Consider the following 23,661-nt stretch of genomic DNA (forward strand, 5'->3'; position numbering starts at 1 on the left):
CTGGGAAAATTCCAGTTTTGAACATTCCCCACGCGTTACTTTAAAAATGAAATATTTCATTTGTCACCATTCACTCCAGGATTATTATTAACTACTGAAACGGTAAAAAAAATCAAAAAATAAGAATTCTCCTAAGACTGAAGAGATCTAACATGATCTGGATTAAGCATACACATTTCCAGTGGAGAACTTTTTAAAAATAGTTTCAAATTGGAATATTAAACCGTGATTAACACTAACAGAAATCTTGCTTCATGACCGATGCGGTCTCATGTTCTGTGTAATCCAACTAGCCTTAGCTGCTTGTGCGTTACAATATATTCCTCTTCCTCAGTCCGTTACAGTAGGGTGAATCTGTTACAAGTTTCTTACGTTCTATGTATTAAAAAGGACGCTTTGGAGGGCGAATGAAGACGTTGCTGAAGTTTGAGTGAACGCACATGATCTTCATCCCGTGACCCCAGAAGCCCAGCGTTTTAAGATCCCTCCAACCGTCTGCCTGTTACTACTCTTCAGCTATGGCTTCACCTCGCTTGGAAACCTTTTGTTGCCCCACCAGGGATGCGGCTACGGATTTTGTGCTGGGCTTTCAGCCCGTCTTCTTTAATGCCATCTGTGTTGCTAGCGCCAGTCTCAGTCTGTTTGGAACTCTCGCCCAGGTCTTACCAAAACGGAGACTTGGCTACCGCAGGTTCAGTCAGTATCCGCTTCAGAAACCTTCCGCCTCTTCTAGAATCCTGCTGATCATCAGTATCTGTGACATTCTAGCCTGTATAGGTGGGTGAGATGATACTTATTGATTTGTTGTCTGAATCTCAACAAAATATGATAATCGTGTGGCTGGCCTTGGTAATTCCGAATTGCAAACATATGTTGCTGTTTTATTTAGTCATGTTCTGGCAGTGTGTTATATAACGGTTGGAGTTGAGCTCCACAAAGATTCAAAATACTGTAGTTGCTTGAAATTTGAAACTTAAAAATCTGGCCCCCACAGATGTCACCAGACAAGATGGGATTGACTTTTCACCTGCAAATATTTTGGATAAGGGGTGTAGGATAGGTATGTAACAGATTGGGAAGGAATTTGACTTTCCACCCATTCAAAATCACTCACCATTCCCTATTTTCCAAGTTACTTGAGGCTTGAATGTGAACCCACCATATTGTAACTTGTAGTTCTCATTCACATTTGGCAAAGCTGTCTGCACTCAACTGGAAGATCAGAGAGCAGGAAGTTGGAAGGAATCTGAGGTTGCCATGGATTAAGGAAACAGTCTGTGGAATAAAGTTAGTGTTGTGTGGTTGACTAATATTAAATGGAATTGCAGATAGTGGAAGGGAAAAGTTTAAAGACCCCCATGTGCAAGTACAAGACCATTCCTTCCACTCCCTAGCTCAGAAGGATTCATCAGAGGAGTTGACTAATAATTTGAATCCTGTTGGAAGGAGAGTGGCATTGCTGAATCTTTTTGTTCATCAGGACAAACACAAATGGGGCACACTTCAAATGATTTCTCCTGTACTTTTTCTCTGAAGATGGTGATCAGTTGGCTGTTGATTCTGATTGGCTGAGACGTTGTCATGGAGAACACAAGGCTCCCCAAGCTCCTGTGTAATTCAAAGGGAGAAGTCTGGAACATTTTTTTTTGTTTGCAGGGAATGGGTCCCTTTGTCAATTTTAACAAGCAGAAATGAGCCACATTACAAGCAGAACAAATTTGAGTATGTACTCCAGTATTGATCAATCTCTTGTAAATGTCAAGCTGTGAATTTTAGCCATAAAAAATTAACACTTTCTATTTACCAACCACGCAAGTTAAATTCTCCCTGGTGCAAACACACTTGATCTAATCCTAGAGAATGTCATAGAGTCTGAGAGTTCTATAGCATGGTGACAAATCCTTTGGTCCAACTCATCCATGCCAACCAGATGTCCTAAATTCATCTGGTCACACAGCAGGTTAGAATTGCTGAGGGAGACAGTGAATGGGTGACCCAAAGGCAGAAAAGAAGGAGGAAGGCATTGCAGGTGTCCCCTGCAGTCATCTCCCTCCAAAACAGGTTGGGGGAGATGGCTCACCAGGAGAGGGCAGCAGTTGTCAAGATCATGGCACCGTGGCAGGCAATGCTGTTCAGAAGGGCGGGAAAAAGACTCGTAGGGCCATAGTCCTAGGGGATTCTATTGTGAGCGGAGTAGATAGATGGTTCTGTGGTTGAAAACGGGACTCCTGGATGGTATGTTGCCTCCCAGGTGCTCGGGTCAGGGATGTCACTGGCTGCAGAGCATTCTAAAAGAGGAGGGTGAACAGCCGGTTGTCTTGGTGCATATAGGCACCAACGATATAAGGGAAAAAACAAGATGAGGTCCTGAAAGAAGCTTTCAGGAAGCTAGGAGAGATGTTAAAGAGGAAGACCTTGAGGGTAGTGATCTCTGGATTGTTGCCAGTGTAGAAATGAAAAAATAGGCAGGATGAACATGTGGCTTGAGGGATGGTGTAGGTGGGATGGGTTCAGATTTGTTGGACATTGGGACTGGTTCTGGTGAAGGTGGAGCTATTATAAAATGGACGGTCTACATCTGCACCAGACTGGAACCAATGTCCTTGGGAGAGTTTTAAACTAACGTGGCAGGGGACTGGGAACCAGAAGAGAAGACAAGTAGACAGTGAGGTGGAGACTGGAGACTAAGAATCATGAGGATAGCATTAATAAAGGGAAAAGTAGAGTCATAAAAATGTACAGCATGGAAACAGACCCTTCGGTCCATCCTGTCCGTGCCAACTAGGTATCCCAACCCAATCTATCCCACCTGCCAGCACCTGGCCCATATCCCTCCAAACCCTTCCTATTCATATATCCATCCAAATGCCTCTTAAATCCTGCAATTGTACCAGCCTCCACCACATCCTCTATCAGCTCATTCCATACAAGTACCACCCTCTGCGTGAAAACGTTGCCCCTTAGGTCTCTTTTATATCTTTCCCCTCTCACCCTAAACCTATGCCCTCTAGTTCTGGACTCCCTGATCCCCAGGAAAAGACTTTGTCTGTTTGTCCTCTCCATGCCCCTCATAATTTTGTAAACCTCTATAAGGTTACCCCTCAGCCTCCGAAGCTCCAGGGAAAACAGCCCCAGCCTGTTCAGCCTCTCCCTGTAGCTCCGATCCTCCAACCATGGCAGCATCCTTGTAAATCTTTTCTGAACCCTTTCAAGTTTCAAAACATCTTTCCAGTAGGAAGGAGACCAGAATTGCATGCAATATTCCAACAGTGGCCTAACCAATGTCCTGTACAGTCGCAACATGACCTCCCAACTCCTGTACTCAATATTCTGACCAATAAAGGAAAGCATACCAAACTCCTCCTTCACTATCCTATCTACCTGCGACTCCACTTTCAAGGAGCTTTGAACCTGCACTCCAAGGTCTTTGTTCAGCAACACTCCCTAGGACTTTACCATTTAAGTGTATAAAGGGTCCAGCACCGATCCTTGTGGCACTCCACTAGTCATGGGCCTCCAGTCTGAAAAACAACCCTCCACCACCACCCTCCGTCTTCTACCTTTGAGCCAGTTCTGTATCCAATAGGCTAGTTCTCCCTGTATTTCATGAGATCTAATCTTGCTAATCAATCTCCCATGGGGAACCTTGTTGAACGCCTTACTGAAGTCCATATAGATCACATCTTATGCTCTGCCCTCCTCAATCATCTTTGTTACTACTTCAAAAAACTCAATTAAGTTTGTTAGATGTAATTTCCCTCATACAAAGCCATGTTGACTATCCCGAATCAGTCCTTGCCTTTCCCAATACATGTACATCCTGTCCCTCAGGATTCCCTCCAACAACTTGCCCACCACCGAGGTCAGGCTGACTGATCGATAGTTCCCTGGCTTGTCTTTACCACCCGTCTTAAACAGTAGTACCACGTTTGCCAACCCCCAGTCTTCCGGAACCTCACCTGTGACTATCGATGATACAAATATCTTAGCAAGAGGCCTAGCAATCACCTTCCCTAGCTTGCCACAGAGTAGGCAGGAGCAGGTGAGCATAAGAACTAGTGGCCTGAAATGCATCTACTTTAATGCAAGGAATAGTGTGTAAGACAGATGAACATAGGGCTTGGATTGGTGCTTGGGCGTTTGACGTTATTGCAATCAGACTTGGTTGAAGGAAGGGATTTGGCAACTACATGTTCCAAGATGTAGACTCTCCAGAAAGGACAGTGAGGGAAGTAAAAGGTGTGTGTGTGTGTGTGTGTGTGTGTGTGTGTGTGTGTGTGTGTTGCTGGTCAGGGATGATATCACTGCTGTGCTAAAGGAGGGCACTATGGAGGGCTTGAGTAGTGAGGCATTGTGGGTGGAGTTGAGAAATAAGAGGGGTGTAGGTCTGAATTGCAGGCCTCAACAATGAGCATGAGGTAGAAGAACAAATAGGTAAACAGATTATGGAAAGATGCGGAGGCAATACGGTAGTGGTGATGGGAGATTTTTAATTTTCCCAACACTGACAGGGATACACATAGTGTCAGAAATTTGGATGGGGTAGAATTTGTAAGAAGCATCCAGGAGAGTTTTCTAGAGCAGTATGTCAATAGCCTGACCAGGGAAGGAGCCATATTGGATCTGGTGTTGGGGAATGAGTCCGGACAGGTGGTAGAAGTTGCAGTGGGGGATTTCTTTGGGAACAGTGACCACAATTCTGTAAGGTTTAGAATACTCGTAGACAAAGATGAGTGGTCCTAAGGGAAGAGTACTAAACTGTGCCAAGGCCAATTATATCAAAATTAGGTAGGAGCTGGGAAGTGTGGATTGGACACAACTATTTGAAGGGAAGTCCACATTTGATATGTGGGAGGCTTTTAAAGATAGGCATGTCCCATTTGAAGGCAAAGGATAGGAAAGGCAAGATTCGTGAACCGTGGAGGACAGGAGAAATTGTACAACTAGCCAAGAGGAAAAGGGAAGTGTACATAAGGTCTAGGTTGCTAAGAACGGAATGGGCCCTGGAGAAATATCTGAAGAGTCAGACCAGTCTTAAATGAGGAATTAAGTGGGCTAAAAGGGGTCATGCAATAGCTTTAGCAAACAGAATTAAGTAGGGAAGATGTATTGGGTATGCTAGAAGTTGTATGGGTGGACAAATTCCCAGGACCAGATGAAATCTATCCCAGGTTGCTGAAGGAGGCGAGAGAGGAAATAGCTAGGGCCCTGAGATATTTGTGGCATCCTTAAACACCGGTGAGGTGCCAGAGGATTGGAAGGTTGCTCATGTTGTCCCCCTGTATAAGAAAGGTAGTAGAGATATTCGAGGTGACTACAGACCAGTGAGCCTGACGTTAGTGGTGGGTAAGTTGCTGGAGAAGGTACTGAGGGATAGGATTTATTTATATTTAGAAAAGAATGGGCTTATCAGCGATAGGCAACATGGTTTTGTGCTGGGGAGATCGTGTCTTACCAACTTAATAGAGTTCTTTTGAGGAAGTGACCAAATTGATAGCTGAAGAAAAGGCTGTTGATGTCATATACATGGACTTTAGTGCTTGAGAAGGTTCCCCATGGTAAACTAATAGAAAAAGTGAAGTCACATGGTGTGCAGGGTGTTCTAGCTAGGTGGATAAAGAACTGGTTGAGCAACAGGTGACAGAGTAGTAGTTGAAGAGGGTTTTTTTTGAAATGGAGAAGGGAGACCAGTGGTGTTCCCCAAGGGTAAGTGTTGGGGCTACTGTTGTTTGTGATATACATAAACGATCTGGAAGAGGGCACTGTTGGTATGATCAAGTTTGCAGATGACATGAAGATTGGTGGAGTAGCAGAAGGGACTGTTAAAGGATACAGGAGGATATGGATAGACTAGAGAGGTGGGCGGAGAAGTGACAGATGGAATTCAATCTAGACAAATGTGAGGTGATGCATTTAGGCAAGTCTAATTCTAGAGCAAATTATACAATGAACAGAAAAACCTTGGGAAAAGTTGATGGGCAGAGAGATCTGGGCATGCAAGTCTGTTGTACCTGAAGTTGCTGCACAGGTGGATAGTGGTCAAGAAGACTAGTATGCTTCCCCTCATTGGACAAGGTATTGAGTATAAAAGCCAGCAAGTAATCTTAAAATTGTATAAGACATTGGTTCGGCTGCATTTAGAATACTGTATACAGTTCTGGTCGCCATATTACCAAAAGGATGTGGACACTTTGGAGAGGGTGCAGAGAAGGTTTACGAGGATGTTGCCTGGTATGGAAGGTGCTCGCTATGAAGATAGGTTAGGTTTGTTTTCATTAGAAAAAGGAGATTGAGGGGTCACCTGATTGAGGTTTACAAAATCATGAAGACAGGGCAGATAGAAGTAAGCTTTTTCCCAGGAAGAGGGATTCAGTAACAAGAGGTCATGCTTTCAAGTTGAGAGGTAGAAAGTTTAAGGGGGATACATGTGGCAAGTACTTCACACAGAGGGTGGTGGGCATTTGGAACACATTGCCAGCAGAGGTGGTAGAGGCAGACACGGTAGATTCATTTAAAATGCGTCTGAACAGGTGCATGAGTAGGTGGGGAACAGAGGAATACAATTGCTTAGGCATTGGGCAACAGGTTTGGACAGTAGATTTGGATCGGCTTGGGCTTGGAGGGCCGAAGGGCCTGTTCCTGGGCTGTAACTTTTCTTTGTTCTCTTTATCTAGCCCTGTTTGCCAGCATTTGGCCCATATACCCCTCAACCCTTTCTATTCATGTACCATCCATTAAATGTTGTAATTGTACCAGCCTCCGCCACTCCATCTGAAGTTCATCCCATGCACACGCCACCATTTGTGTGAAGAAGTTACCCCTAGGTCCCTTTTATACTTTTCTCCTCTCATCTTAAACCTATACCCCCTTGTTTTTGATACTCCTCTCCTAGGGAAAAGACCTTGGCTATTCATCCCATCCATGCCCCTCATGACTTTGTAAACTTCTATATGGTCACAACTCAACCTCTGACACTGCAGGGCCAAAAGCCCCAATCTATTGAGCCTCTCCCTATACCTCACCCTCCCACCCTGGCAACATGCTTGTAATGTTTCATGAACCCTTTCAAGTTTTGCAACACTTTTCCTATAGTGGGGAGATCAGAATTGAATACACTATTCTAGAAGAGGCCTAACCAATGTCCTGTACAGCCACACCAGAGCCTCATAACTCCTATTCTCAATGCATTGACCAATAAAGGTAAGTGTACCAAAAATCACCTTCACTACCCAGTCTACCATAGTTTAAGGAACTATGACTCTGCATCCCAAGGTCTCTTTGTTCCGGAACACTTCCCAGGACCCTACCATTAAATGTATAAGTCCTGTCCTGGTTTACCTTACTAAAACATTGAAGGCAGCTGCTCATTCCTCGTGTCTAAGGACCCTAACACTGATTTGAGGCTTTGTGTGTACAGCTTTTGTTTTTAATAGGTTTTGTGTCTAAGGTTTTTTTAAAGTACTCTTGGCTCCCTTTTAATGAGTTACTTTTGGAGGTGGAGTTGGGGGACCAGTCTCTGACCTGGCAATAGACAGATGCAAGAGGATGGATTTCGACTCTTGCATTAATGTTTCTGCTGTCTGAGAAACTCTACTTTTTACATAACTATATATGGTATCAAAAATTGCTTTGTTAGTGTAGCTATTCACACTAAGTTGTTTGGACATACAGACCTTCAATTTGCTGAAAAATAGACATTTTGTCAAAGCTTCTTGTGTTGCACTCGACTGAAGGATTCAGAAGAAATATAAAGGTAAAACCTGAAATAGCATTTATACAGTAGGAGAAGGAAGTGCAGACTGGTTTGCAAATGAACTCTGGTAATGGCATTAACTGGTGATTTCTCCATGGCAATGATGACTGACGGTCAAACTTTTGTTTATAGCTTAAACTAGGAAGATTGAATCTGATATCAAGGTATTCTCATTCTGAGAAATGAATTAGAGAATGGTTGTCATCAATTTTGCTGTAACGCAACCGTGTGTGTGCGCATGCGCAACTTGTTTTATTCTTTCAAGCAGAAAGAACACGTGTATAATATGTCTAGCTTGCAGACAATGCAAGGGAGCCATACTGACCACCCTAAATTGGGTGTCAGCATAATTCTCCACACACTGGGTGATATTTGCTACATAACCCAAACGTAAAGTCACAGTGAACAGGCCTAAAGCTGTCACATTTGGTCCTTCTAAGTGTCCATTGTGTCCTTTGAAAACAATGTCCCAGGAATGTGCTACTCCTTTCAAAGTGAGGGTAGGAATGTGGAAGCTATCTGAGCTGGTTCAAACTAATGGCCTCTCATGCAACTTTTAAAGATTGTTACAGATAACTGGGAAAGATGAAATGAATTATTTTATCACTTTCTGTAAGGAAATGACTTTTATTAAAAATTCTTCTGTTCCTTTTCCAGGGGGAATAGTTTGTCCTCGCTCTATCAAACCTCACGTTTTTGTTTTTTTTTTGTATTGAGACATCTCTGGTCTCTCCTTTTCTGCTAAGGAGAACAATGGTAACTTTATCAGTCTTTCCACATAAGGTCATACATCTCTCTGTCATCTTAGAAAACCAGTTCTGGAACTTTCTAAAGTATCAAGAGTCATGCACAAAACTCCAACTAAGGTCTGACCACTGATATGTGAATATTGAGCAAGAGTTTCTAATTTGTGCATATAATGCTTCTATTTAGGAAGGCAAATATTATACGCTTTTTTCTTATCAATTTAATGTCACTTTTTTTTGAGAGTTAATGAATGTACATTCTTGGTTACCTCTACTTTTGCACACATCCCCTTGGGCTCCAATTTTGAAGTAGATTAATTCTGCAGGGATCAAACTGGGATAAACTGAATTTTACAACTTGAATTTCTGTTTGTGCAGACCGGTCCCATCTTTTTTTAAAACCCCTTTTCAACATATCGGCTACAACAGTTAACCTAGCACACAATTTGGTTGAAAGTCTCTTCTGTTTGTGGGTTTTGAAGATTCTTTCTGAAATGCGTTTTGGATAGATTCATCCCAAATCCTAGCTGTTCTGCATTTCACAACTGTCTCTAATATAACACTTGGCAATGCATTGAGGAGCAGAATGTGACATTTGAAGGCCAGCCATCCCATCTCCAGAACATCACTGTTCCTTGGAATAGCTTTTGAGGTTCAATTAGTTTCAGGCTCTTTTTCATCAGCCTGTTCTTGATCATAAGGCTGTAGGGGTAACGTTTTAAAGTGTTCTTTTCCATTTGCAATTATTCAGCTAATGAAACAGGTCTTGCTGCAGGTGACTATCAACAGTTTTTGAGGTTTGGGCCAATAAGTGTCAAACAACATTTGCATGAGCCATGTGTCAGGCAATGGCTTCCTTTTGAAGGAGAGTTTAATTATTGAACATAGAACATTACAGTCCAGTACAGGTCCTTCAGCCCTTGAAGTTATGCCAACCTGTGAAACCAATCCGAAGCCCAATTAGCCTACACTATTCCATTCTCATCCATGTGTTTATCCAATGACCATTTAAATGCCCTTAAAAGTTGATGAGTCCACTACTGTTTCAGTGTGTGTTCCACACTCCTCCTACTGAGTAAAGAGACTGTCTGTCTGACATCTGTCCTATATCTTTCACCCCTCAATTTAAAGCCATGTCCTCTTGTGCTCTCACTGTCCACCCTATCTAACCCTCTTATCTTATATCTGAATTTAGTCACCTCTCAACCTCCTTCCCTCTAACAAAACAGCCTCAAGTACATCAGCCTTTCCTCATAAGACTTTTCCTCCATATCAAGCCACATCCTAGTAAATCTCCTCTGAACCCTTTCCAATCCCTCCTACCAATAAAAGGTAACACATTGTATGACTTCTGAACATCCCTATCATCTTGGGTAGCAACTTTTTAGGGATCTGTGTACCTGGACACCGAGATATCTCTGCTCGTCTACACTACCGAGAATCTTACCATTAGCCCAATACTCTGCATTCCTGTTACTCCTTCTAAAGTGAATCACCTCACACTTTTCCACATTAAACTTTGTTTGCCACCTCTCAGCCCAGCTCTGCAGCTTATCTATGTCCCTCTGTAACCTATAACATCCTTTGGCACTATCCACAACTGTATCGACCTTAGTGTCATCTGTAAATTTACTAATCTATGCCCTCATCCAGATCACTTATAATAATGGTAAAAACAATGACTGCAGATGGTGGAAACCAGATTCTGGATTAGTGGTGCTGGAAAAGTGCAGCAGTTCAGGCAGCATCCGAGGAGCAGGAAAATCAACAACGTTTCAGGCAAAAGCCCTTCATCAGGAATACAAGCAGAGTGCCTGAAGGGTGGAGAGATAAAAGCCCTTCAGGCACTCTGCCTGTATTCCTAATGAAGGACTTTTGCCTGAAACGTTGATTTTCCTGCTCCTCAGATGCTGCCTGAACTGCTATGCTTTTCCAGCACCACTCTTAATCCATTTATTAAAAATGACAAACAGCAGAGGACCCAAAACAGACCCTTGTGGTACACTATTAGTAAGTAAACTCCTGGATGAACGTTTCCCATTAACCACCACCCTCTATCTTCTTTCAGCTAGCCAATGTTTGATCCAAATCATCCTTAATCCCATGCCTCTGTATTTTCTGCAATAGCCTACCATGGGGAACCTCATCAAATGCCTTACTGAAATCCATTTACACCACATTAACTGCTTTACCCTCCTCCACCAGTTTGGTCACCTTCTCAAAGAACTCTGATTTGTGAGGCACGGCCTACCCTTCACAAAACTGACTTGCCCTAATCAATTTCTTTCTTTCTAGGTGATTATAAATTCAATTTCGTCTAACCTTTTCCAACACTTTTTTTAACCCACAACAAAAATAAGGCTTGCTGGTCTAAATTGCCAGGGTTGTCTCTGCTCCCCTCCTTGAACAAGGGAACAACATTTGGTTTCCTCCAGTCTTCTGGCACTATTCCTGTAGACAATTGCAGCATAAGGATCTAAGCCAAAGACTCTGCATTCTCCTCTTTGGCCTCCCAGAGTATCCTTGCATAAATCCCATCTGGCCTAGGAGACTTATCTATTATCACACTTGCCAGAATTGCTAACATCTTAAACTTCAATCCCATCTAGCCTGTATCTCAGTATTCTCCTTGACAACATTGTCTTTTTCTAGTGTGAATACTTATGAAAAGTATTTATTTAGCGCTTCCCCTATCTCCACTGACTCATGCACAATTCCAACTAGTAGCCTTGATTGACCCTAATCTTACTCTAGTTATTCTTTTATTTCTGACATACCTGTAGAAAGGTCTATCTCCACTTGACAGTTAACGGCATTATTTCAACAAATTCTCCTATCATTAGACATTAACAACTCCAAGGATGTTAGAACGTTAACTGGGCTAACTATGTAAGTATGCTGGTTACAAGAGTATGTCCGAGCCTGGGCATTCTGCAGCAAGTCTGGAGGTGGTGTGCCCATACATCTGCCATTTTTATTCTAGATGGTAGAGGTCATGAGTTTGGGACGTATTGTTCAAGGGCCAATGGGGAGTTGTTGCAATGCACTTATGCACGTGGTTGTTCCTGTGTTAGCAGAGGATTGAATGTTCAAAGTGGTGTACAGGGGCTAATCAAACAAGCTACTTAGTCCTGAATGTCGCTGAGATAGGGTGTTGTTAGAACCCCATTCATCCTGGCAAGTGGAGAGTACTTCTTTACACTACTGACTTGTACATTGTTGATGACCTGCCCTTGATCTGTTGATGTTGCCACATTCTCTTTTTATGGCAGCGTCAGTTTAGTTTCTGATGAATAGTACTCCCCAGGATGGTGAGCACGGAGGCATTGGCGATGATAATACTGTTGAGTCTCAAAGGGAAGTAGTTCTGTTTGCTCTTGTTGGGTTTGTTGCTTTGCTTTTGTCTGGCACAATTGTTATTTACAACTTATCTGTTTCAAAACTGAATCTTGTTTGGGTGCTGTAAATGGACATGGACTCCAGTATTTGAGAAGTGACAATAATAGTCTTGTGCATTATCTGAGATGACTTAGTAAGGTCATGGATGAAGCAGCTGAAAATGGCTGGGCCTAGGGTACTCTTTTTGAACATTTTTTTTCGGAGATATCCTGGAGCTAAGCTAACTGTTCTCCAGAAGCACAACCATCTTTTATCTGTGTTTTATTTTAATGACTTTAAGCAGTGGAGAATTGTTCTCTTCATTCCCATTGACTTTTGTCAGGGCTCTTTGCCATAGCCTTGTTGGTTTCAGCCTTGATATCAAGGACAATCACACTTACCTCCTTTCTTAAGTTCATCTCCTTCAGCCATGTGGCCAGGCAGAACAAAGCTGGGCAGTGGTATGCAGGTTGTTGTGTGTTGGTAGCACTGCTAACATCTTCTCCATCACTTAGTGATTGATAGGAGATTTGTTAGGCTGGGAATTGGGTTAGATTGAGTTTGTCCTGATGTTTATGGACAGGACAAGCTTAAAGAATTTTCCATGTTGTTGGGTAGATAACAACAAGAGTGTCGTAGCTGTACTGGAATAACTTGGATAGGAACACAGCTGATCAACAATATTTATCCCTTAATCAATATTGCTATATCAGATTATCTGGCCATGATTACATTACTGTTTGTAAAACCCTGCTGTGTGCATATTGGCTGCCATGTTTCCTATATTACAAAAATACACTTTACAGATAATAGTGATTTGGAACATCATGAGCAACATAATGCAAGTGCTTTTTGAAGGATTTGAATGATATGACACTAACCAGAAATTCATTAAGAATGTGTGACACAGCAGTCGTTTTGAGTGCTCACAATTCAATTTTTGTTTCACGTCAAGACTTAAATGAAGTGCACTTCCCAGTAATCCCTTCAGTGGAGATAATTTGAAGAGTTGCCATCAAAGACCCTTGAGTGAGAGTTTAAAATGCAGAAATGATCTTTTTTCCCAGAATGAAACACAATGCAATACTCTGAATTGTGGCTTGTAATTTGATATTACTGTTTGGAAAATAAATACACTTCTCATGATATTAAATAAGACATGTACACCAGTCACTGAAAATAGTGATACACATTAGCAAGAGTGGCAGCAACGTTATGGTGGAGAATTATGCTGTTTGGCCCATTGTGTCTGCACTGATTATCTAAGCGATTTGACTTGCTGCCAGTCTCCTTCCTTTACCCCAGAACCCTGTGCATTGCTTTCATTTAAATAATCATCTAAATGCTCTCTTGAATGCCTGAGTTGAACCAGCCCCTGCCACACTTCAGGCAGTACATTCATACCCTAACCCCTCACTGTTCTTTTCTCTTCACCTCGTATCTGCTTCTTTTGCAAAATACTTTTAAAACTGTGGCCTAGGTCTGCCATGTTTTTACATGAGGGAGGATTGTTCCTATCTGCTCTATCCAAACCCTTCCATTAAACCTGCCATCAATCTTCTCCTTTCTGGGGGAAACAGTCCCATCTTCAATCTATCCTTAAAACTGGAACCTTTTATCCCTGGAATAATTCTCATAAACCTCTTCTCCTCAGTATTCATACCTCTTCTATAGTATAGGGCCTAGAACTAGACAATACTCCAACTGAAGTCCAGGATCCTATTGAAGTTCTGTATAACCTTGCTGCATGCACTTTATGCCCTTGCTAATGACCTAAATACTATGTTTTATTAACAGCACTTCAGTATTAGTACCTTCTGTACTTGTATAGCCAGGTCTCTGCTCATGCAGACCCTGTTAGAGTAGCACAATTTTATGGGGAAGGTGGGGTGGTGTGACCAAAGCAAAGTCTTCAAAATTGTTTTCATAGCTTGATTTTATTGTTACATTCAATAAAATGCAGTGAAAAGTGGTGTTTTTACATGCTGCACAGGCAGATAGTACCACTTTTTAAGATGGTGACTGAACAGTGTAGAATACAGTGTTACAGCTGCAGGGAGAGAGATGGACACTAACAGTTGAGAGGTCCATTCAACCACAGTGGTTAGCACTGCTGCCTCATGGTGCCAGGAACCCGGGTTCGATTCTACCTCTGGTGACTATCTGTGCAAATTCTGCACATTCTCCCTGTGTCTGCATGGCTTGCCTCCAGATGCTTCAGTTTCCTCCCACAGGCCAAAAATGTGCAGGTTAGGTAAATTGGCAATGGGAAATTGCCCCTAGTGTCAGATATGTGGGTTAGGTGCATTAGTCAGGGGAAATGTAGAGTAATAGGGTAGGGAAATGAGTCTGGGTGGTTTACTGTTCAGAGGGTTGGTGTGGACTTGGGCCAAAAAGCCTATTTCCACACTGTAGGGATTCTATGAAAAGTCTGATAGCAATGGGGAAGAAGCTGTTTTAGAATCTTATTTATATGGTTTTTTTTTTCAAGTGTTTATATCTTCTACTAGATGGAAGAGGGAGAAAGAGAATATAACTGGGGTAGGAGGGGTCTGGGTATGTTGATTTGCTTTCTTGAAGCAGTAGGAAGTGTAGATGGAGTCAATGGATGGGAGACTGGTTTAGGTGTTTGTGCATTGTTCACAACCCTGTAGTTTCTTGTGATCATGGGAAGACTGGTTGCCATACCATGCTGTGGTACATCGAAATACATGCACCATAGAAAGCACCCTTTAAAAATTGGTAAGAGTCTTTCTAGACATGCTGAATTCCTTAGCCTCCTGGAGAAGTAGATACGTTAATGTGACTGGACCAGGACAGATTGAAGGTGATCATCACTCCCAGGAATTTGACACTGTCGACCATCTCCACCTCAGTACCGTTGATGCAGATGGGCATGCCTCCAATCATCTGCTTCCTGAAGTCAATGACCAGCTCCTTCACTATGCTGACATTTGATGGGGAGACTGTTATCTTGACACCATGCCACTAAGCACTCTCTCCCTCATCATCGTTTGAGATCCAACCTATAATGGTGCCATCAGCAAACTGGGAAATGGAATTTGGCCACACATTCATGAGTGTATAAGGAGTGTAGTAGGGGGATGGAGTCTGCATCCTTGTGGAACACTGGTTATGATGGAGGAGGTGTTGTTGTTTAGTCTTATTGATTGTGGTTTTGAAGTCAGAAGATCAAGGATCCAGAATGGGGTGATGAGGCCTGGGTATCGGAGTTTTGAGATTGTTAGTGACTACTGCTCCACCTTCAATCAGTAGGAGCTTGAGGCAGGTATCCTTGTTATCCAGCTGTTCCAGTGTGAACGTAGGACCAGGAGATGGCGTCTGCTGTGGACCTCTTGCACTATTAGGAAATTTGCAAAGGATTAAGGCAAATTGGGAGAGTGGAATTGATGTGAGCCATGGCTAACCCCATGAAGCTCTTCATTTATTATGGAGGTTGGAGCCAACAGGCAATAGTCATTGAGGCCTGCTGCATGATTTTTCTTCTGGCACTGGGGGTGATGGTGATCTTTTTGAAGGAGGTGTGGAGTTTGGATCTTAGTAAGGAGAGGTTAATGTCTGCAAATACTCCCACCAGCTAGTCTGCACAGGATCTAACAAGGCAGGGGAGGGGAATGGGTGTCTGGTGGTGGCATCCCACTGGAGGTGACAAAAATGGCAGCTAGTGATCCTCTGGTTGGTAGGTGAGGAGAAGTCATCTCTATCACTGCTGTGGGACAGGTTGAGGGCTGAATTATGGGAGATGGATCAGATTCCACTGAGGATCTTGTCAGCCACTGCTGGGGAATCCTCTGAGGGAGAAAGTGGGTGTTTCAGGGGTCTCCTAGTTGAAGTTGGCATTATCAGAACAGATGGAGGAACTCTAGTATGGAATACTCTTTACTAGAAGCAGGGAGTGAGGATGTATAGTCAAAATGGGTGGCAGTTAGTTTGTAGTGGATATTGATGGCTAGCCTATCCCCAGAAATGGACACAGATGTAAAGGAGGAGTCGGGGATGGACCAAGTGAAGGTGAGGAGAGGGTTGGAAATTGGATGTGAAATTGATAAATGTCTCCAAATATCAATGAGAGAGGAAAGTAGCACTGATATCATGGATATACCAGAGAGAAAAAGTTGTGGGTGTGAAAGGACTAGAACAAGGAATGTTCCAGGTAGCGCATAAGAGACCAGCATAACTAGGGCCCATGTGGGTACACACCTACCATCCCTTTTAGCTGAAGAAAATGAGTTAAGAGAGAAGTTGTTCAGAGTGAGGATGAGTTCAGCCAGGTCTCACCACATCTTCTGCATAAGAAACAAAACAACCTTTTCCCAGTTACCATCAGTTCTGAAGAAGGGTCACTTGACCTGAAACATTCATGTTATTCAGTGATACCTGGCTAGTGCCTTGTATTGTCCTGGCAAGGTTTCCATATTTTTATATTACATCCCCTTGAAAATAAGGAAGGCAACATTTCACTTGCCTTTACTCTTTACCCATTGAACTCTGTTAGCTTTTTTTTGTGATTCCTGCACAATGACTCCCAAGTCCCTCTGTGTGCTGAAGCTTTCTGCTGCATTTCCAGGTAAATAATATTCGCTCCTCAACAGTCTAAAACTAGAAGAGGTGGGGGGTGGGGAGCATAGTCTCTTGAAAATTGGGGCCAGATTGTTTAGGTATGTTAGGAAGCACTTCTGCACACCAAGGATTGAAGAAGTTTGGCATTCTCTGCCTCAAATGGCAACTGATGCTAGCTCAGTTGTTAATTGTTTAAACGTGCGATACATTTTCTTAAGCAAAGGTATTCGGGGATATGGGTCAAAGGCCAGTATATAGAGTGAGACAGCAAATCAGCCACTACCTCCCTGAATGGCAGAACCGGCTTGAGATGCTGGTTGACTTCCTCCTGCTCCTATGTTCCAGCCAAAATTCTTCATTTCAGCTTTCCCCCCATTATGTTCCATTTGTCCCCTCAGTTAGCCTGTCTCTATCCTTTTGTCATCTCACCACTTGCCTTCCCACCTATTTGTGTCCTCCACAAATTTGGTGCCCCAATATCCACTTCCCACATTCAATTAGTTAATATAGTGTAAATGATCATGACCCCAGCACTGATCCCTACTCCACTACTTCATCTTGTTATCCTGAAAATGCCCCCTTTCATCCAAACTCTGTCTATTAGTTAGCTGACCTTATACCCATGCTAATGTACTACCCTGGTACCATGGGCTCTTAAGTAGCCTTATAAGATCATGACACAGCTGGAGTAGGCACTTTAGCCCCTTGAGTCTGCTCTACCATTTAATACAACCATGGCTGATCTTATGTTGATCTCCACTCCACCTTCCTGCACACTACCCATAACCATTTAACCCATTTACTAAGTAAAGATCGATCTCCTCATTTAAATTTGCTCAATGTCCTGCACTCTGGGATAATGAATTCCACTGATTCACAACCCTTTGAAATATATTATTTTTTAAACTCCAGAGAATATAGGTCTAAACTAGTTAATCTCTCTCTTTTCATAAGACAAACTCTTCATCTTTAGAATGGATCTCGTGAACCATCTCCTGAAGTGCAACTACGTCCCTATTCAAATAAATAAGTTTTATGCAGCACTTTATTAAATACCTATTTGGATATATTACATTTACTAGTTTCCCATGATCTATTCTGCTTTTTACTACCTCAAAGAACTCTATTTATGTTTGACAAATCTATTAAGGAGAAATTAAGTTTAGCACAGTTAATTCCAACTCCAGTTTCTCTCCATCCAACTAATGCTATGTTCTGTTATTGTTATGGTTACTGTTTTCTGAGGAATCTTTTATTCTGAGATCACTTATTAAATGCACCTCATTAGCAGATCTGAAATAACCTGACTTGTGTTGTGCATACAACTGGCATATATTGTTATGGATATACTGTAAATTCTTCCTCCTGGCTACCTCTGCCAATTTGAATTTAATCTAAATAGCAATTAAAGTCACCCATGATTTATGTACGTGCCATCATTGTCTCCTGATTTATTCCCTCTCTTAGCCTTTGGCTACTGACTTTGAGGGCCTGTAGACTACTCCCAACAGTGTCCTCTTCCCTTTGTTGTGGTTCACCTTCATCCATATGGATTCTGCACCTTCTGATCAGGATCATGCTGTTGCACTTATTTCAACTTTATACTAACAAAGCTTATCCAACACCCTTTCCTTCCTGCCTGCCTATGCTTATGAAAACTCTCACCTTCATATTTAGTTCCCAGTTATGATCTCCTTGTGATGGTGTTTCTGTAATGGTTATAAAATCCTATCCATTAACCTCAATTTTTGCTGTTAATTCATTAATTTGTTACTGAGCATTAGGCGTGTTTTAATTACGAGTCATTAATTTTGTCTGTTTAACAACATGACCCCTTGTTGACCCAACTTGTTAATTTTAACTGTTTGTACAGCTAAATCCTGAAGTCCAGACTATGGCTGAGACAACTTCAAGGTTGCATTATTGTATCTATCAATTGTGCGTAAAACTACAGGTATGAAACATAGCATGGATTAAATTGGTTTGTTCTGACCATCATTTAATAGATAACCCCTTTTTTTTTAAAAATGGGATCTGGGCATCATCAAGTAAAAAATGAGGTCTGCAGATGCTGGAGATCACAGCTGAAAATGTGTTGCTGGTCAAAGCACAGCAGGCCAGGCAGCATCTCAGGAATAGAGAATTCGACGTTTCGAGCATAAGCCCTTCATCAGGAATCCGATTCCTGATGAAGGGCTTATGCTCGAAACGTCGAATTCTCTATTCCTGAGATGCTGCCTGGCCTGCTGCGCTTTGACCAGCAACACATTTTCATCTGGGCATCATCAGCAAGGCTGCTGCTTATTGACTGCCTCCGGTGACGTTTTAGAGTCAGCAATCTTGGTTGTTGTTCGGGAGTGACACAGGATGGACCAGGTAAGGGTGCCAGGTTTCATAGTCCAGCATTAATTAGTAAATCAGATAACTTTCATAATACATTCATTTTGGTGTCTCCAATATCAGTCATTGGCACTGCAGAAATGACAGGCTTGCATTCCACCATCCTGACCATCGTCCAACGGTTTCATGGTCTCCATTACCGATGCTAGCTTTTATCCTTATTTACTTGCCTGAATGTAACTTCATCAGCTGCATGTTTTTGGATGGTATAAGCTCTATACTTCAGTACTTCATACAAGCTTCTGGGATTACCCATTCATCAGGATCTGAGGATATTGATCTATTCTGTAGAGTTGGAGTTATATCTATAAATGTGTAATAATATTTCTTGGGTTACAAAAACAGGAGAAATGGAACAAATTCAGAAAATTTACAGGAATGGTTCTAGGAATGAGAAACTTCAATTATGAGGATAGATTGAAGAAGTGAGAGTATTTTCCTTAGAGATATGAAGGCTGAGAGGAGATTTGCTGGAGGTTTTCAATATCATGAGTGGGCTGGACTGAAAGAAGAATGAGGGCAGAGGTTTAGGGTGATGTGAGATAAAACATTTGCACAGCAACTAGTTAAGGTATGAAATGCACTGCCTAGAAATATGGGGGAAACTGGTTCAATTGAAGCATCAAGAGGGCATTGGAAAATTATTTCCATAGAAAGAGTATGGAGGGGGCGTGGGGAGAAATCGGGAGATTGGAATGAAGTAACGGACCAGGTGAAAAAGCACTGGGCTGAATGGCCTCCTTCAATGTTTTAACAATTCTGTGAACTACAGCAAGGAACAATGTTTGTTTAGAATGAAAGTTCACTTTTCAGGGTGGAGTAACTGCTGCTCTACTACAAGGTGGTATCTCTGAGACTCTGCTCCAGGTACCCAAGTTGGGGCCGGGCCATTCTTTTTGGACACTACAGCAACAAAACTGAGGTTGAAACTGTGAGCAGGGTTTGTCGAGTGTCAAACCCGTTTCCTGGTTCTCTGAATTAAGAAACATTCTGGATGGGTCTAGAGGAGCTGCAAATAGCAGAATCCTTATCAGCACCCTTTGCCTGAATGAAATGTGAGCTGTGGTCACAACATGCAATGGAATTCTGAGTTGAGTTCTGAAGACATTCACTCTGTTTCTCTCTCCACTGATGCTGTGTGACCAGTTCAATATTTTCAGTGTTCTTTTTACATTTTTGTTTCAGATGAAATAACTGCACCAAGGCTGGTATCCCATCACCCTTTAGTTACATGTGTACAATACACTAGCTGTGACCTGGAGCTCTGAGTCAGTCCCTGAAGTAAGGGGACTCTCTGAATCCCCTGTGTATATCTGTTGCCCTGGGCTCCCTGACTGGGGATTTTAACCTGGGCCAGTCAAGTGTGATCCACCTGGTTACAGTCACTACAGATTTTTAGCATCCTCAATATTTTCACTTTGTTTAATTTTCTCAGTGTCATGGACACTGTAACGTGTTTCGTTGTAGGACTGCTGACACAACACAGATTGCAGAAACTTGAGAAAAAAGGTCTTGCATTTCCATAGCACCTGTCAGAAACCTCTGAACTAAAGCATTTCATACCTGACAACATACTTTGAAATGTGGTCGCTGACCTAATGATATTTCTCTTGGGTGTTGGTTAAGGAATAAATGCTGGGAGAGTTCTCCTCCTGCTGTTCAAAGTAACACTGGTTTTGTTTCTGCATCTACTGGAGATGGGGTCCAAGTTCAATCCAGAACATCTCCGCCTGAAATATCCCCAAACTCTCCCATAACCTTCAAGCCAAAGGATGAAATCTTGTTCAATGCAGGAGAGTATATTGGGAGCAGCACCAGGCATACCTACAAATGCAGTGTCACCCTGATGAAGTTGTAAAGCAGGACTGCTCACAGGTTAACCAGTGGTATGTCATATGTTTAGCTTAGTGATCCCACAAACATTAGACCAGATCTAAGCTTTGCAGTACTGCCCCATCCAGGTGGCAGTGGCAGTGGGCAACTAAACAACTAACTGTAGGAGGAGGCTCCATAAATATCGTCATAAACTCAACATGAATGCATAAGATGAGGCTGAAGCATTTGTAAACCTCTTCAGTGTGAAGTACTGAGAGGATGATCTGTCTCTCACTCCTCCTGAGATTCCCAGCATCGTAATGCCAGATGTCAGCTGATTTGATCCACTCTCTATGGTATTAAGAAATGGCAGAAGGCACTGCAAAAAGCTATGGAACCCTGACAACTTTTGGAGGCAGTACTGAAGACTTGTACTCCACGTTAGAAACAAATATTTGTGTGAACTGGAAGATGGAAGTTTGAATTATTCTAAGTTTGAGGATTTGCCATATGGTGTTTTGGAACTCCTCTGTTCTCTCTCTCCTTGAGTCACTATGGAGTATATACCGTCTACTGGGAGAGCACATAACTTTTATGAGCAATATGCCACTTTTTTTTGAGAGAGATAAGAGGTTACTTAAGGTTTCAAACCAAAGATCTAAGTCTGACTGTCCTTCTACCTCATCAATCTATGGTTTTTAAGCCACAAGGATGTTGTCATTTTGTATCTTTCTCCCCACCCCCGATTAATGTCTCTGCGGGGCTGTATCATTGTCTTGGCTGTGTATCAATATGTGGGGAGAATTAAATGTAAAATTTTAACATTAAGTCTGTGTAGTAGCTTAATTAATAAACTTTTGCCACTTCTTAAAGAATGAGTTTGTTCTTAATAACCAAGTTGTTGTTTTTTTCAGTATATCAAAACCTGGCGAAAGTCAGTAATAAAGAGAAACAAATCGATTTTATTTTGATTTTAAACAAAACCTTTTACACTTTTTTTTTTGTATGGTTTTATGGAGCTTGATGACAGTACTCAGAATCTAACGGTAACATTAGTTGTGCATATAGACACAGCTACAGTAGAGTTCCAACACTGGCATCTAACAAACATTTCCAAAATTGCTCGAGCATGTCCTGTCCACAAAAAAGCAGAACCAATATAACTATTACCTCAGTTTACCTTCACTCATCAGGGGAGAGTTCGTAAAGGGTCATCCAGATCTAAAAAGACCTAGATGATACCCAAGTGTGGGCTGACAAGTAGCAAGTGCCATTTGTGACACATAAATGCCAGGCATTGGCCATCCTAAACAAATAGAGAATCTAACCTCCTCTGTTTTGACAATCAATGTCATTGCCACTTTTTGAATCTCCCACTATCAATATTCTGGGGATTGCCATCAACCAGAAAGTAAACTGAACCAGCCATATAAATACAGTGGCTACAAGAGCAGATCATAAGCTGAAGCTCTGGTGAGTGAGTCACCTCCTGACTCCTCAAAGCCTGTCCTCCATAACCAAGGCACAAATCAGGAATGAGATGGAATACTGTCCACTTGCCTAGATTGGTTCAGCAACATCTCTCAAGAAGCTCCACATTCTCTGGGTCAAAGCAACCCACTTGTTTGGTAAGTAATCACACTCCTCACCATTGACACTTATTGTATGCTATCTCCAAAATGTGTACTGCATTCATTCACCAAGGTTCCTTTGGTCACATCTTCCAAACCTGTGACTTCTACCACCCAGCCAAAGGAGAGTAACTGGAGAGGCTTTGGAAACTTGGCATGTCCACAAGGACACTCACCAACCTTTACAGATGCATGATAGAAAGCATTCTATCCAGGTGCATCATGGTTTGGTATGGTTACTGCTCTGCTGAGGACCATGAACTACAGAAAGTTGTGGACACAGCCCAGACCATCATGTAACCCAATCTTCCATCCATGGACTCCATCTACAGTTCTTGTTGGGGAAAGGCAACTAACATCATCAAAGACCCCTCCCACCCTGGTTATACTCTCTCCCAGTCTGTTCCATCAGGCAAAAGATACAGGAACACATGCACCAACATGTTCAAGAACAGCTTCTTTCCTGATGTTATTAGGCTTCTGAATGGACCTCTCCAATTTCAAATATAATGTTGATCTTGGTTTTGTGCAGCTGTAACCTTGAATGCCTCACTCTGTAAGCACTCTGTCCTTGCATGCAAGGACAAACGTTTCACCTGTACTTGGATAAATGTGACAATAACAAATCAAATCACAGATGGGTGGGAGATGTTGCCTTCCAAGCCCCACTCTGTACTGACTTTGAATCACTTTGTTAGTATCTTGGAACTCCCTTCCTAATAGCACTGAGTGTGGACTACTTTGGATTGCAGCAGTTCATCGGCACTCTTTTTTTTTCGAGGTCAATATCCTGAAAAACATTGAAACCCTAATGTGTTAGAGATAAAAACCTATTTTCTCAAGTTTCATTTGATAGCTTTAAGCAATACCACCCTCAACACCTCCCACTCCCCCGCCCCCCCCCCCCATCCTACTGCTGAATGTAATGTTGTGCTCTGTTCAGCATTCTCTAAAACAATCTCTTCCTTTTTTTTTTAAAGGAATAATAACGAGGGCATCAGTGTGGCTTGGCTTTCCAGATTTAGGGAGAAGAATCTCACTTAATGGAACTGAAATATGGCCGACAGCTTTCTGTGTCAGCACTGCTGTGAGTTGCTGTGAAGCTTTTGTATCCAGTATTTTCTTCTTGTAAGAGTTCAGAAACTAACACCAGTTTTGTGAATTGTCACTGTCGCCCAGCAGGTTTGGATTCAACTGTTCTATAGTGCCACCTTCTGGTGGCTGTTCTACTATGCTGTGGATGCTTATCTTGTTGTGAAGCGGTCTTCTGGGTTCAGGTAACCTTGCAGAACATAACTATTAGCAAACAGTTAGTATGTTACAAGTGATCACAAACTTGAAAAATCACTTTTAATGC

General features: G+C 42.2%; 1 protein-coding gene across 1 annotated transcript in view; it reads left to right on the top strand.

The window, feature by feature from the left end:
• The first annotated feature begins 518 nt into the window (after positions 1-518).
• The window catches only part of gpr143 (G protein-coupled receptor 143), a 56,223-nt gene continuing 33,080 nt past the window's right edge, over positions 519-23,661 (top strand). Inside the window, exons 1-3 of the mRNA XM_060826988.1 lie at positions 519-777; positions 23,285-23,391; positions 23,487-23,581. Coding sequence (XP_060682971.1) covers positions 519-777; positions 23,285-23,391; positions 23,487-23,581 — 461 coding nt within the window. The remainder of the gene's footprint in view (positions 778-23,284; positions 23,392-23,486; positions 23,582-23,661) is intronic.

Source organism: Hemiscyllium ocellatum, chromosome 6 (assembly GCF_020745735.1).
Source record: "Hemiscyllium ocellatum isolate sHemOce1 chromosome 6, sHemOce1.pat.X.cur, whole genome shotgun sequence".
NCBI classification, from domain to species: Eukaryota; Metazoa; Chordata; class Chondrichthyes; order Orectolobiformes; family Hemiscylliidae; genus Hemiscyllium; species Hemiscyllium ocellatum.